This window comes from Panthera leo, chromosome D1, assembly GCF_018350215.1.
Source record: "Panthera leo isolate Ple1 chromosome D1, P.leo_Ple1_pat1.1, whole genome shotgun sequence".
In the NCBI taxonomy this organism is placed as follows: domain Eukaryota; kingdom Metazoa; phylum Chordata; class Mammalia; order Carnivora; family Felidae; genus Panthera; species Panthera leo.
This window is the reverse complement of record NC_056688.1, coordinates 108,193,591-108,208,608: the sequence shown is the minus strand read 5'-3', so window position 1 is coordinate 108,208,608 and position 15,018 is coordinate 108,193,591. Positions and strand designations below refer to the sequence as shown.

At 47.4% G+C, this 15,018-nt stretch overlaps 1 protein-coding gene across 3 annotated transcripts in view; it reads right to left on the bottom strand.

The window, feature by feature from the left end:
- The window catches only part of POLA2 (DNA polymerase alpha 2, accessory subunit), a 28,209-nt gene extending 20,662 nt beyond the window's left edge, over nucleotides 1–7,547 (bottom strand). Inside the window, exons 1-4 of one of the 3 annotated variants that reach the window (XM_042905074.1) lie at nucleotides 7,067–7,547; nucleotides 3,953–4,077; nucleotides 3,373–3,464; nucleotides 2,723–2,780 (exon numbers count right to left, since the gene is read on the bottom strand). In XM_042905074.1, coding sequence (XP_042761008.1) covers nucleotides 2,723–2,780; nucleotides 3,373–3,464; nucleotides 3,953–4,077; nucleotides 7,067–7,145 — 354 coding nt within the window. In that variant the 5' untranslated portion in view covers nucleotides 7,146–7,547. The remainder of the gene's footprint in view (nucleotides 1–2,722; nucleotides 2,781–3,372; nucleotides 3,465–3,952; nucleotides 4,078–7,066) is intronic. The other 2 variants (XM_042905073.1, XM_042905072.1) reach the window with 2 other exon arrangements.
- Between the last annotated feature and the right edge of the window lie 7,471 nt (nucleotides 7,548–15,018).

Genomic DNA, 15,018 nt, shown 5'->3' with positions numbered 1-15,018 from the left:
CGACCCTTGTAATACACAGGGGCTGTCCAACTCTGGGGCCAAGGTGGTGTGGCAGTATTTCAAGAGAAAGACAGTCTGTCTCCCAGGACGCGGCAAGAGGAGGTTACTCTGGGAGACAACGCAGTCTCACGGTGCTCGTCCTCAGCCCTCGCAGTGAAAGCTGATTGTGTCAATAAACCAACTCCAGTCATGCTTCTTGGGGATGCGCTCTGACCAGGCTCATGAGGTCTGTCAACACTACATGCCAGTATTCATTCACAGCGAGGACAAGCGACTGAGGGTACCATATTCCCATAAGCCGGGGTGAGCACATGCTCACGCCACACAGAAACCCAAGTTACGGCCAAGGATGCCAGTTTACTAACTTGCTAGAAATATAACGCTGGCGGCCTGGGAACTTCAAATCCTTGGGCTAACACATTCTCCCCTGCCGGGCAGGACATGAGGAAAGCCAGACTATAACCACTGGATTTACGGTGAGCCTGGAGGCAGAGAGTCGCTGTCAACTGCACAAGGCAAATAGTGATGATAAACCAAGGCCACTGGAACATTCACCCCCTATAGCACAGGTACACCTGCCTCTGAGACCCGACAAGGGCCTGGCAACCTCACTGTGGCACCGTTCGTGTGGGAAAGACCATGACTATTTTGTCAGGAGGCCACCGATGTGTGGCCTAATAACGATCAAGCGGTTTCTGTGTGCCAGCTCCTGTTCTGAGTATTTTACATTCCTCTAGCTCAACCCACACGGCGTCTCCCCTGAGCTTCAGATACATTTCATATTGTTTGCTCATTTCAGTCCGACTCACTCAACTCTGATTCCCTGGTCACCAAGTGTGATGCATAACTGAGCCTCCTAGGTGTCTCCGTAGCAGGAATGGGTGTCCTCGGTAGGAGGTCTCCGTCGCTGGGAGGGTACATACTTCCACATTAAGTCAAGTGAATTTGCATCTGATCTCTGCGTCAGTCTACTGAGAGCTGGGTTACCACGAGTCAGTCCCCAAGAACGTGATCAGCTCCGGACATACAGACAGATCAGATAAATTCTGGAGCCGTGAAGCTGTCCGTCAGATCGACACGTGGCAGCCCCGCTGGGTCCCGCAATTCTGGCTGATCCTACGCAGGGAGCCGAGGCAACCGTGCTCATCCAGAAGAGCTGTCCTTCAACAACTACCAATGTGCCAGGCTCTGGGCAAACAGCAGCGAACAAAGCAACGTCTCTGCAGGGAGCTTCCGTTCTAAGGGAGGGAGGCAGACTAAAACAAAGAAGTAAATATAGAACAGGTCTCATGGCAATGGGTTCCACAGAGAAGAATAGAGCAAGAGAAGAAAACGGGGGAGGGAAGGAGGAGGGGGCTTTGCTCTCGCAGGCAGAGCCGTTGCCTCAGGCAGGGGGCATAGGAGATGGACACGTGGGATGTGTCTCAAGAGCAGCAAGACCACCAGAGTGGGGAGGAGGGTGGGAAGACAAGGGAGTGGGGCCAACTCCGGACAGACGCTCACACACCTTCTGAACGTTATCGGGGACGATGGCAGAGCCAGGGGAGAGCCGAGAGCAGGAAAAACCTAGCCCGACTTGCATCCGAAAGGGGCACGGAGCACCGACTGTTGTGTGAATTGCTTGGAGGCGGACAGAGTGAAAGAAGCCAGGACGGGAAGCCATCCCACTCACTCAGGAGACGCCGGTGCTGCAGGCCTGGTGGTGACAGGTCCTGGCGGACAGGGCTCGGAGAGGACCCGGATTCTGGAAGGAGGGCCGACGGGACTGGTGGAGGAGTTGGATGTGGGGTGTGAGAGAGAAGGAAGACTGGGGGAGGTCTCCAGGGTTCCTGGCCCGAACGAACGCAAGAGCGGAGGTACCTTTTAGCAAGGTGTGGGCTCCCGGACAAGCCCATCTCTAGGGGGACGGTCAAGTGCTGATTTCAGGTCTCTTCAATTTTAGGCTAAGGGAAGTCACAGGAGGTTCACACAGTATGTGGTGTGTGCCTGTTTTGTGTCAGCACCTCCACGGGGCACGTTTTTAGCTTTCTTGCTCGCCACAGGCACACCTGAGCTACTCACCTTCCTTCTCACGGGGTAACTTGCTTTGAAACATTAAGGCTTGCTCCGTGCTTATGAATTTCTACACATTTTAAGCTTCTTGAGGGCAGAGCCCAGCCATGCTCGTTTCATTCACCACTGTTCACCCAGGGTCTCGTACAGTGCCTGGCGCTCAGCAGCTGCTCAGTCAATGAACAAAAGCATCCCGATTGTATAGCTGAGGAAACCGCGGCTCAGATAAAACAACTCACCCCAGGTCACCTAGGTCTTTTGACTCAGGCTTGGAGGGCAACACTATTCCACTTATCCTATCCTACCTCTTGGGCTGGGATCCAACACCAGAACTGCATTATTCCATTGCAGGACTTCTGCCTGATACAACACTGTGTAATTTTTACAGAGAGTAATTACGGAGAGACTGTATTTGTAAACATTTTATGATATGCTAACTGGGAAAAAAAAAAAAAAAAAAAAAGCAGGGTAGCTTCATGGTCACAAGGACTGCTGTTATATAAGCGCATCTATGCCCGTGATGGGAAAGGCAGACGTGGCAGGAACTGTATACGTGGTTCATCCTCTCCCTTAGAACTTCAAATGTTGCGATAACGTTTTAATGTTTCTAGAATAAAGACAAAAAAAAAAAATGCTACTTGTAGAAAGCATTTCCAAACACTATACTCACCTTAGAGGGTGTGGTGTAAGAGTTCAAGAGGGTCTCTTCTTCTTCCTCCACTTCAATTCTAAAAAAAGTGTTTAAGGAAAACAACCAAAATCGAAGGTGATGGTTGATTAGATAAGAAATCTAAATAGTAGGTACTTAAAAATTTTTTTTTTTTATTTTAGAGAGACAGCCAGTGGAGGAGAGGGGCAGAGGGGGAGAGAGAGAGAGAAAATCCCAAACTGGTTCCGTGCTCAATGCAGAGCCTGACGCGGTGCTTGATCCCACAACCCTGGGATCATAACCTGAACCAAGTAAGAGTCGGATGCTCAACCAACTGAGCCGCCCAGACGCCCCAGTACGTACTTTTTATTATTTGTTTTTATTTTATTGTTTATTCATTTATTATTTCTGAGAGAGAGAGAGAGAGACAGCGCACGTGCACACATATACACAAGTCGGGGAGGGGCAAAGAGAGAGAGAGAGGCAGACACGGAATCCGATGCAGGGCTCGAACCCACAAACCAACAAACCGTGAGATCATGACCCGAGCTGAAGTCGGATGCTCAACTGACTGGGCCCCCCAGGTGCCCCTACTATTTGTTTCAAAATTACACAAATTATGAAACACAGCATGTGGCTTTCATGCAAAGACCTTGGGCAGAAAAGGATACAGTTCTTGTATGGAAACAATGTCTCTAGCTCCTGCGTGCCCACCATCCCCGGAGGCTCTGTGCGAGGCTTTGGGCAATCTTTTGCTCAGACACTGAGGAATAAAAGATAATGAATATATATTATTGTGTAGTCGAGTAACAGAGAAAGTGTTTTTCACAGCTGTGAAGTAGGCATTCAAAATGTAATCGCATATATCTAAAATTCCTCAAAGTAAGAATTAAGAGGATGCATGATAGACTAAAAAGGAACAGTTATCCCGTGACTGTTTGTCTCTAAGAACTTAATTCTAATAACAGAACCAATGGTCTGAAGACCTACCACCCGACATACAGTTTTAGGTGATTTATACCCACTCTCATGTAATTGTTACAATAACCGTAAAAAATATGGGTGATTAGAACCACTAACAGAAGAGGAAACGGAGGCCCAGAAACACGTTCTATAGTTTGCCCAAGAGCACATCGGGACCAGAATCCAGACCTGATTCTACAGCCTGTGCTTCTCAATACATCACAACGCCTTCCCTCAAGAGCAAAAATAGAGAATTTCAGGATTAGTTTCCTTACATTTTGTTCTTACCTCATGCTCAAAAGAGCTCAGGATCTCTGAGGTCAGGCGAACGTTATCTATGCTGGTGCAGAAGGCTATAAGCTCAGTGGCCATTTTCTCTTCATTCTGTCCATACAGAATGCACAGCTCTACCACTGTAGGAAGGAAAACTGGATGAGTAAGAACTCAGTTCATTGCTTGCAGCCTTCCCCTTGAAAAGTGAAAATAATCCTCTATTTATTCAATCAATATTTATTCAGCACCCACTAGGGCCAGGCACTGTTCCAGGCATGAGACTACAGCAGTGAACAAAACAGAAGAATCCTGGTCTCCACGAAGCTTACTATAGGGAGACAGAAAACAAATAAGTAAAAATCTGTAGGATGTTAGACGGTTACGCGTGCTGTGTAGAAAAATAAAGCCGGGGAAGGGATCAGGGGTTGGTATTTTTCAACACAACGATTAGAGCAGGCTTCAGTGAGTGAAGACCGGAAGTGAGGCGTGCAGTATTCAGGGAAAGAGCTTTCAAGCAAAGATCCCGAGGTAGAAGCAAGACCAGCAAGGCCGCTATGGCTGGAACGTAGGGAGGAAGGAGACAGAAGATGAGCCGAAGGGTCAAGAAGGTGCAGATTGCCGGCCATTGTAATTACCCTGGTTAACACTCTGAGTAACTTGGAAAATCACTAGAGTCTGGACAGAACAGGATCACTCTGGATGCTGTGTTAAGCATAGACTAAAGGGGACAAGGGCAGATTCAGAAGGACCAATTAAGATAATCATGGCAGGGTGCCTGGGTGGCTCAGCTGGTTAAGCGTCTGACTCTTGATTTAGGCTCAGGTCACCATCTCACGGTCATGAGATCGAGCCCCACATGGGGCTGTGCGCGGAGCGTGGAGCCTGCTGAAGACTCATTCTGTCTCTCTCTCTCAAAAAAAGAGAGAGGGACAGAGAGACAGAGAGAGAGAGAATTATGGCAAAATGCAGGTGAGAGGTGATGGTGGCTGGGATCAAGGTGGTGGCAGCGGAGGTGGGGAAGAAGTGGTTGGGCTCTAGATGGGAAGCATCCTGAGCGTAAGGCCAGTGGGACTCGCTGATGTGAAGCAAAAAAGGAGTCAAGGGTGAGGCTGTTTTCAGCCTGAGCCCCTGGAAGGGTGAGGAAGACAGCAGAGGAAGTACCGTGAGGACATACAGGAGCTTGGTTTTTAGACACATAAAATTTGAGATGCCAATTAAATATTCAGCTGGCAGTAGGATGGACCAGCCTGCAGTTCTGCAAGAGGTCTGGGCTAAGATATACACCTGGGAATCACGAGCAACACATGGGATGAAAAACCAAGAGACCGGCTGAGATGACTAAGGGGCTCGTCTGGGGCTCAGGATGAGCTGAGAAGTGGTGACAAACAAGGTAAGAAAACAACCAGGTGTAGTGTCTGAGAAGCGAAGAGAAAAACGTGTTTCCAAGAGGACACGATGCTGCTAATTTGAGACGAGGACTGAAAACTCACCCGACTTTAGCTAGGTGAAGGTCACCGGTGACCTTGAGAGGAACAGTTTCAGCAAAGTACTGGGGATGAAAAAGCTTCCTGAAATGGGCTGAGGGAGGAAAAAATTGAAGACAGCAAATATAGACGACCCTTTTGAGGAGGTTTGGTGTCATTGGGGAGGAGAGAATTGGAATGGGGGGGGGGGGTCAATAGAATGTTTTAAAAGAGGAGCAAGGGAAGCCTGAGTGGCTCAGTCAGTAGAGCATCGCACTCTTGTTTTCCGCTGAGGTCATATCTTGTGGCTCATGAGTTTTGAGCCTCGCATCAGGCTCCGTGCTGACAGTGTAGACAGAGTCTGCTTGGGATTCTACCTCCCTTGCTCTCTTCCCCTCCCCTGCTCACACTCTCTCTCTCAAAACAAATAAATAAACATTAAAAAAAAAAGGGGGGGGGAGCGAGAACCACATTTCTATGCTATTAGGGGAAAAAGCTCTCAGAGCGAGAAAAAGGGAAAATATAAAGAGTTTAGAATTACTGGGGTGATGTTCTTAAGGTGAGAAAGAATGGGATTTAGGACTCAAGTGGAGGGTCTGGATTTTGCTAGGAACATGGAGAATTTATTCATTATAATAGGACGGAAGGAGAGGCAGGTGGGAAGAAGGAGCGGTGGTAACTTATGGAAGTTTTCCAATTCTATTTCCTTGGTGAAACAAGAAGTTCATCAGCTTTTGAGTGGGACAGAAAGATGTCAAAGGAGGAGAAGGTGGCAAACAGCCATCCAGGACACGCAGAGGGGAATAGATCAGGGAAATATGGTCTGACCGGCAATGTTAGAGTGCCAGTGAGGTTAGTGATTATGAATTGAAAGCCTAGCGTGCCAACGTCACTACCAAAGTAGTTCTGGGAAATGGAAGCAACAGGAATTTTGGAGAAGGCACTGGGCATACGAACGTGGACTATTCTGGTATCTCATGTTAAGTCAACATGTTTGCATCCTGGTTTTATGTATGAAAAACTCCTCCTGGCCCAGAGCCTGACCAATAACAGGGAGCACTGGACCGGAGGAGAGGGGACTGGGGTTCAGGGACCAGCTCAGGCTGTCTCTCCCTCTGTAAACAGCTGACAAGCTCCCCACAGTTCCTACCAAAGCTCAAATTCAATTCTGGAAAAACCCACCTCAAGGGAGGCATATTAGCACAGACCACCAGCGGCTTTGATGGGAAACGAGGGATCAGCAGAAATTTAAAGAGTAGGCTGGAAAGGGAGGAGCCAGGAATAAAAAGCCAGATTGCAACCCACCCCCCACCCCCAAATCTCTTGCTCTGTTATGGAGGCTTAAATAATTTCCCAGCTCTTGCCACCGGGCCTAGTCTGAACCCGGCATGTCCCAAGTGCACCCTTTCGAAACTGCGTTGATTTAAAGTGGTGCTTCGTATTTTTATTTTTGAGTTGGGATCCAAGAGCACGCTGCAAACATTTCAAAGTCCCCACATCCCAAATCTCAACACCTGGATTCACTCTTCACCTCCCAACGACCAAGAGGTCCGATCTAGGGGAGGTGGGGCTTGGAAGCGGTCCCCCTCTGGGTTCTACGTGACCGGGAACACGGAGCGCGAGCGCGGACCTCCGCTGGGGTCCGGGGCGGAGGCGAGGGACTCACATTTCTCAGCCAGAGCCTCATCGCAATCCACGTCAAAGATCTGCAACTCCTCCACCAGGCGCTGGGCCGACACGCTCATGGTGACCCAGGGGACGGCCGGGGGTCCGGCCCACCGAGCTCGGACCGGAGTCTAAGGAACCCGCGGCGTGGAGATCGAGGGGCAGGACGAGCTTCCCCTGATCCTTTCACCCTTCGGGAGACCGAGACGGAAGGGGGCCAAACAGCCCGAGCCCTCAGGCGGTCAGAAGGTCCCAGGCGTCAGTCACGGAGGAGCGCCTTATTTTAATTGGGAGAAGCCCCAAACACCCGAAGGGAGGAAGCAGAAATCTCGTTAACTCGCTCTTCTGGAGAGAACGTCCTGCTTCCTAAAAGTTACGGCGGAGCATCTCGAGGACTGGAGCAAAACGGAGCAATCAAGGAAAACCCGCCAAATGGTGTGCGCGGAGCGCGCATGCGCGAGGCCCGGTTCAACCCCACCCCTTCCCCTCTGCTTCCTTCTTCACCTTCCCAGCCGCCGCGCGCGCTCGCGCGTCTGAGGGCGCGTGCGCACAAACGCCAACGCGCCTGCCCGCGCGCTCGCGCCCGGGCCCCGCGGGCGGCGGACCCTGTGGCGGCTGCGCGCTTGCCTCTCGAAAGGCGCGAAAGCTGGGCTCCGGCGCGCGGTGTCCTTGACTCCCCGGATCGAAATCGCGTCCCCGTGCCAGCCGCGGTTGCTGCATTTCGGGCACCGCCCGCTGGGCGAAGCTCGGTGACGAAAGTTCGTCACCCTTTTGTCTCGTGCCTTGGTGCGCAGGCGCTGTTGTGTATACGCCCGCCAGCCTCCCAGACCTGTGCCCCGCGCGGGAGAGGGAGGGCGGGTCTTTCCTTCTGTGTCCCCGTCTTCGACCCTGCAGTCGGTGTGCTGTCGCTTATCTTAAGAGGGTGATTTCTTTGGGGAATCTGGTTGGTTGTCGTCAGTGGTTGTCAGCTTGGTCCCAGCCATAGCGCTAGGTCTGTTTTCTCAATCTGGGGCATTTTGGTGGAGGATGGAGGGAATGGTGACAAGTGCCTTAAGTTTTTGAGCACGTTGGGTTTGGGTGCCTTTGGGTTTCTGAGTAGAAGTTTCCAGTGGGCGACCGAAAGCTTAGGGGTGAGGGTGGGTCACTGAGGGGAAGAGTGTGGAGGTAAAATGAGGAGGTGGTCTTCCCCCTGAAATAGCTAAGTCTTTGAGCCGGGAAGTCTATTGGCTCAGCTTAGGTCAAGAACCTTAGACATTATACTCCCCTGATGGAGCGCTGGGCTTTCTAGAAATGTTCGTGTAATATACATCAGCCCTAAAGATGTTCATTTGCTTTTAACTCCGCATGTCTTATCCTAAGAAAACCAGCCAAGATCCAGACAAAATTTTATGTACAAAGATGTTTGTGGTAGCCTTATTTACGATATAAAAAATGGGAACGGTTCCAACATACAAAGGTAGAGGCTGATTAAGAAAGTATGGGTTTTACCAACACAGTGATTCTCAAGACTGCCAAAGAGGCCAAAGGCTTCTAGGGGTCGCCTCAAGGAATGAGCTGAGGCAGGGCCAGGCAGAGCCAGAGCCCCCTGTCTTAGCCTCAGCCAGGCAATGTAGAGCAGTCAAGGGCAGGATGGAGAGGGAAAACCCTTACTCTCTCTCCCCTAAGGCCTCGTGCTGGTGGGTACCAAGGGCAGGCCCACCTGGGTACCAACAATAAAGGGTGTAATCGTTTTCTCTTGTTATGTAATAATTTATCACAAATTTAGCAGCTTAAAACATCCATTTAGTAGCCCAAGCGTCTGCGGATCTGAAGTCTGGGCATAGCATGTCTCTGTTCTCTGCTCTGTGAGGCTGAAATCAAGGTGTTGGCCAAGCTGGATTCCTTTCTAGGGGTTTCTTCACCAGTCAGAGAAACTCTGTTTTTAAAGGGCTTGTTAAGTCAAGTCCACCCAGATCATTTCCCTCTCTTAAGGCCAAATGACTTGGGACTGTAATTACATCTACAAAATAACTTTACAGTAGTGCCTAGGCTAGTGTGAAGAGGGTGCTGTCCTTACATGAAAAGATATTGACTCCGTAGAGCCCAAGAAAGAAAAATAAAGAGCAAAGGAGGAAGTTATTGCATGTTTGTATCTATTTTGAAATATGTAAGGCCTTTGATGTTGGGTATAGTTTCATTTTGTGATAAAAATAAATGCTAAAAATAATGTAGTATGAAAGAGGAGGAGTTAGATCATCTGCTGTGGGTGTTAAAAAATAGACTAGGTATGACACCAGCTCTCCTCCCTTCTTTCAGTCGTTTCCTGAATTATTAATTGCTTGTTATTATCTGGAGGCGGAGGATGGGGCTGATTGTCAAAAGACTGGCTCTGGTGTTTTATAGAAAACTTTCAAGAGCATGTCAATACTCTCTCTAGAATGGGGGGTTATTTGTCGCATATTGTGCTCAGATAACAGGAAAAATCTCATTCCACATCCTATTATAAATGCTTAGTGGCCATTTGGATTTCCTTTTCGCCATCTTCATCCTTTGCAAGATGCACTGGTTCCAGATCGGAAGTCAGATTCTCAACTGACTGAGCCACCCAGGTGCCCCTCCCCTTCTTTTCAAATATTGGTGCCAATGCTTTTCCTGTCTCAGTGCATCAATCCAAACCTTGAATCACAATGGACATCTAGCCTTTTTCCTGTTTCTGAGGGCAGTGGGTTCGGCATGGCCTCATGTGGTTGAATGTTGTTACTGGTTTTGTTAAGAATACATTATCAGTGTTTAGTTATTTTCTTCCAGTTCTGTTTTACTTAGAGTTTATTAGGAATGGCTGCTAAATTGTACCCAACACCGCGAGAGAACAGTTTCCTCTTTTAACTCATGGATGTAATGAAGTGTGTCACTTACCACTTTTCTGATAATAAAACAAATGTTTGGGGTGCCTGCGTACCTCAGTTAGTTAAACGCCTAACTCTTGATTTTGGCTCAGGCCAAGATTTTACCCACATCAGGCTCTACACTGATGGCTCAGAGCCTGCTTGGGGTTCTCTCTCTCCCTCTCTCTCTCTGCCCCTCTCCCACTCGTGTGCGCAAATGCACTCTCTCTCTCTCTCTCTCTCTCTCTCTCTCAAAATAAATAAACATTGTAAAAAATGCACTTTAAAAGATCATGTATTAAAAATGTTTGTGCATCCAAGAGCACTATCAAGAAAGTGAAAAGATAATTCACAGGATAAGAGAAAATATTTGCAAATCATATATGTGATAAGGGTCTAGTATATGGAATTATAAAGAATTCTTACAACTCAACAACAAAAAGACAACCTGGGGCGCCTGGGTGGCTCAGTCCGTTAAGCGTCCGACTTCAGCTCAGGTCGTGATTTCACGGTTTGTGGGTTCAAGCCCCGCATCAGGCTCTGTGCTGATGGCTCAGAGCCTGGAGTCTGCTTCCGATTCTGTGTCTCCCTCTCTCTCTGTTCCTTCCCCATTCGCACTCTGTCTCTGTCTGTCTCTCAAAAATAAATGTTAGGAAAAAAAAGACAATCCAATTTAGAGGTGACAAAGGACTTGAATAGACATTTCCCCAAAGACGATATACAAATAGCCAAGAAGCACATGAAAACATGCTTAACCTCATCAGTTATTTGGAAGATGCAAATCCTATCTCTTCACACCCACTAGGAAGACTATAATAAAAGAGATAAGCAATAAGAAACTGTCGTTGAGGACGTGAAGAAATTAGAACCCTCAAACACGCTGGTGAGAATGCAAAATGGTGCAGCCACTGTGAAAAAAAAAATAGTCTGGTGGCTCCTCACACAGGTAAACACAGAATTACCATAGGATTCAGCAATTCCACTCCTGGGTATATATCCAAGAGAATTGGAGGCGTTGAAACATATAAGAACGTTTACAAGAATGTTTACAGTGACACTGTTTATAATACCCCAAATAGGAACAACCCAAATACCCATCAACTGTTAATGGATAAAGAAAATATGGTATATCCGTACAATGGGGTGTTATTCAGTCACAAAAGGGAATAAAGTTACTGACACACGCCACAACATAGGTGACCGCTGAAAGCATTATGTTAAGTGGAAGAAGATACAAACAAAAGGCCACACAGTATATGATTCTGTTTACGTAAAACGCCCAGAAGAGGCAACAGCGTGGAACCGGAGAACAGATTAGCGGTTGCCGGGAGCTGGGGGAGGGAAGAATGCGGAGTGACTGCTAACGGGTATAGGGTTTCTTTCCTTTTAGGGTGATGAAAATGTTCTACAATTTGATGGTGGTGATGGCTGCACAACAGTGTGAATATGTAACACTGTGGATGTGTTAAAAACCACCGAATTGTACAATTAGAAAACTTTTTTTAATCTTTATTTATTTTAGAGAGGGAACCAGAGAGACAGAATGCAAGTGGGGGAGGAACGGAGAGAGAGGGAGACACAGACTCCGAAGCAGGCTCCAGGCTCTGAGCTGTCAGCACAGAGCCGGACACGGGGCTCGAACTCACGAACCACGAGTTCGTGACCTGAGCGGAAGCCAGATGATGAATCGACTGAGCCACCTAGGCGCCCCTGAATTGTACAATTTTAAAGGGTGAATTATCTCAAGAAAACTTTTATTTTTAACAGGGTTATGTGTGTTATAAGCAACACAGTCTAGTATAAATGCTCATTATTTTCTTTAATATGAGATCCTATATCATCAATTTAATTCCTGTTAAGCTGTGAATAAACCTTATTATCCTGAAGGGCTGGGGTGGAAGTGCCTGTCATTAGTTTTCTCGAGTGTCTTGTCATCTCAAAGGGGCCGCATGGTGGGAATAAAATATAAACAATGTCTCAAGCAGCCGCGTGCTAAAACTCTGTGGATGAAAACCCAGGCCGCCTAGCCTACGGTGTAGAGAAGGGCATTTGTTCTCCATGTTTATGAGTCTCTTCTGTTTTGTCCCCCTCCCTGTTTTTATATTCTTTTTGTTTCCCTTCCCTTATGTTCATCTGTTTTGTCTCTTAAAGTCATCATATGAGTGAAGTCATATGATATTTGTCTTTGACTAATTTCCCTTAGCCTAATACCCTCCAGTCCCATCCACGTAGTTGCAAATGGCAAGGTTTCATTCTCTTTGATTGCCAAGTAATACTCCATTGTATAGATATACCACATCTTTATCCATTCATCCATCGGTGGACATTTGGGCTCTTTCCATACTTTGGCCATTGTTGATAGCGCTGCTATAAACATGGGGGTGCATGTGTCCCTTCGAAACAGCACACAGGTATCCCGCGGATAAATACCTCGTAGTGCCATTGCTGGGTCGTAGGGTAGTTCTACTTTTAGTTTTTTTGAGGAACCTCCATACTTTTTTCCAGAGTGGCTGCACCAGCTTGCATTCCCCTATGTCACGTATATTTGTACCTTAGCAAGGGCAGATGCAAAGTAGGAATCAGATGGAACATTAGGGTTGAGATTTCATCTTTGGAAACTGCAAACTGAATAAAGGGTGGCTTTGAGAGAGTTGAGTCAAAGAGCGGCAGTATATATAAATATATAATATTTATAATATAACATAATTAATAGCATATATGTGTGTTAGATCATACATCTATATATGATCAGTAATAGATCATCACACCCCTGCTCCAAGGATGCCAAAGAGAAATTTTAAAGGGCTTGAGGGAAGCGCAAAGACAGGACAGAAACACTTCGAACTGTCACGTGATAATGAGATGCTACAACCTAATCTCAGGAGAAGCAATGTTACCTCCTGAGTCGAGTGAGAAAGGACTTATTTCACTCTTCACATTTAATTCATTTTACACTTTCATTTTTTCCATTTATTTTTTTTTTATCACAGTAAAGGCATATAACGTACAACTTACCATCTTAACCATTTCTAAGCATACCGTTCATCAGCGTTCTCTTTTCTTTACTTCGGACACTAATGCTGCCCGGAGGCATTGCTCGACACCTTAGGCACGGCGCCACCAGGTGGCAGCAGCGTGGCGCGATCCGGGATCGCTATTCAAACCGTCCTGCCCAGATTTCCCCTTCCGTAGCGATGTGAAGCTAGGGCTTTCAGGTCCCGAGCCTTGAGCCAACGAACTACCGTTTCCCGAGTTCCTATCCTGTCTGAGGCATTGGATTTGATCTGTGGTAGAGAGGGAGATGGGTTACAAAGACAGTAAGCCCCCCCACCCCCCACCTTTACTCACCCTTTGTTCTTCCTTCTACAGCCTACAGGTCTGTCTGCCACAGGACTTTCATCCCCTGGGTGGCGCCCACCTTTGCAGAGCTAACTCCAATTCCTGGTTGCCTGAACCAAGGAAACAAGAAGCTGGAAGTTGCAGGCATTTGCTTGGGGTCCCGCAGCCAGTAGAGATCCCAACCTAGAGTGGATGCAGATTTGCACTCTATCCATTCAGGTTGGCTTTGAGCCCTTGGTGACCTTGGGCAGGTTACTTGATCTCTGTGCACTGCAGCTTCCTAGTTTGTCAAATGAGTATAAAACCACAAGGAAGGGCTGTTGGGCTCCAGGGCAGCTGTGAAATGAAATGAGTTGATGCGGGTGAAGCCTCCAGGCCCTGGAGTGTTGGATAGAGACCCACCAAAGAACGTAAATGATCTCATTAATAATGTTTTATAGGGGCACCTGGGTGGCTCAGTTGGTTAAGCGACCGTCTCTTGATTTTGGCTCAGGTCATGATCTCACAGTTTGTGAGGCTGAGCCCCGTGTCAGTTGAGCAGGCTGACAGCACAGAGCCCGCTTGGGATTCTCTCTCTCCTTCTCTCTCTGCCCCTCCTCCCCTCAAAATAAATAAACTTAAAAAAAATAAAATAAAAGCCAACATACAAAGCGATACAACAATGATATTACTCTTCTCCTTGATTTCTGTGCTCCAGCCCCAATGGCCTTGCTTCCACGACCAAGCCAAGCTTCCTCCTGCCACAGGACTCTTGCACATTCCCTTCCCGTTGGTTGGGTGTCTCTTTCCCCCTCTCATTGCTTGGTAGCCTCCATTCTTTTTTCAGATCACAGACGAACTGGAAACTATCCCCAATCCACCTGACCAAGTAAATTTCCCTCCATTATACCCTTGCATAACTCTTATCCTAATGGAAATTTTATATTATTTTTGTTTTATTTACTTATCTATTTACTTTACAGAGAGAGCTTGAGCAGGAGAGAGGTGCAGAGGGAGAGAGAGAGAGAGAATCTCAGGCTCCGTGCTGAGGGCAGAGCCCGATGCAGGGCTCAGTCCCATGACCTTGGGATCATGACCGGAGCTGAAATCAAGAGACAGATGCTCAACCAACTGATCCACCCAGGTGCCCCAGGAAATTTTATATTATTTTTGACCCCATGCTAAATGGTGGGAACCCTGCTTATGTATTCACAGTTGTGTTTCAGTGCATGGAATGTGAGAAGTGTTCAGTATTTCAGTAAGTATTAGTTGAATGAAGGTTACTTCCTGTAATCTTCAGAATAGCCCTGTGAGGTACACACTTTTATTGTCATTTTCCAGATGGGGAAACTGAGGCTAAATGACTTACCTAAGGTCATATAGCCAGAAATTGAACCCACCTCCAGATGACTATACAGACACATCCATCTATCCCTCTGTTATTTGGCAAAGGCCCAAACGTCTTTCTGAGTTTGTCTACGTTTTTTTACTTCCTTTTATATAACCTGACATTTTCCTGGGATTCTCTTGAGTCAACCAGCCTCAAGTAATTATTGCTGTGACATTTTAAGAAGTGTCAGTACATTGCACATGATCAGAATCAGGCTAGGTGAACTGCTTTCCTCCTACTGTAGAACAGCTTCCTGTTTAGTGATTAAGCAGAGCCACTGAGTACAGTTGTGCAGGCGGTTCACTGAGCAAGCGCACCTGGCCAAATGGGTGGGAATGAGGTGGTGAAATTAAGCCTGGGTTCTGCTGGCCAAGCTGTGCA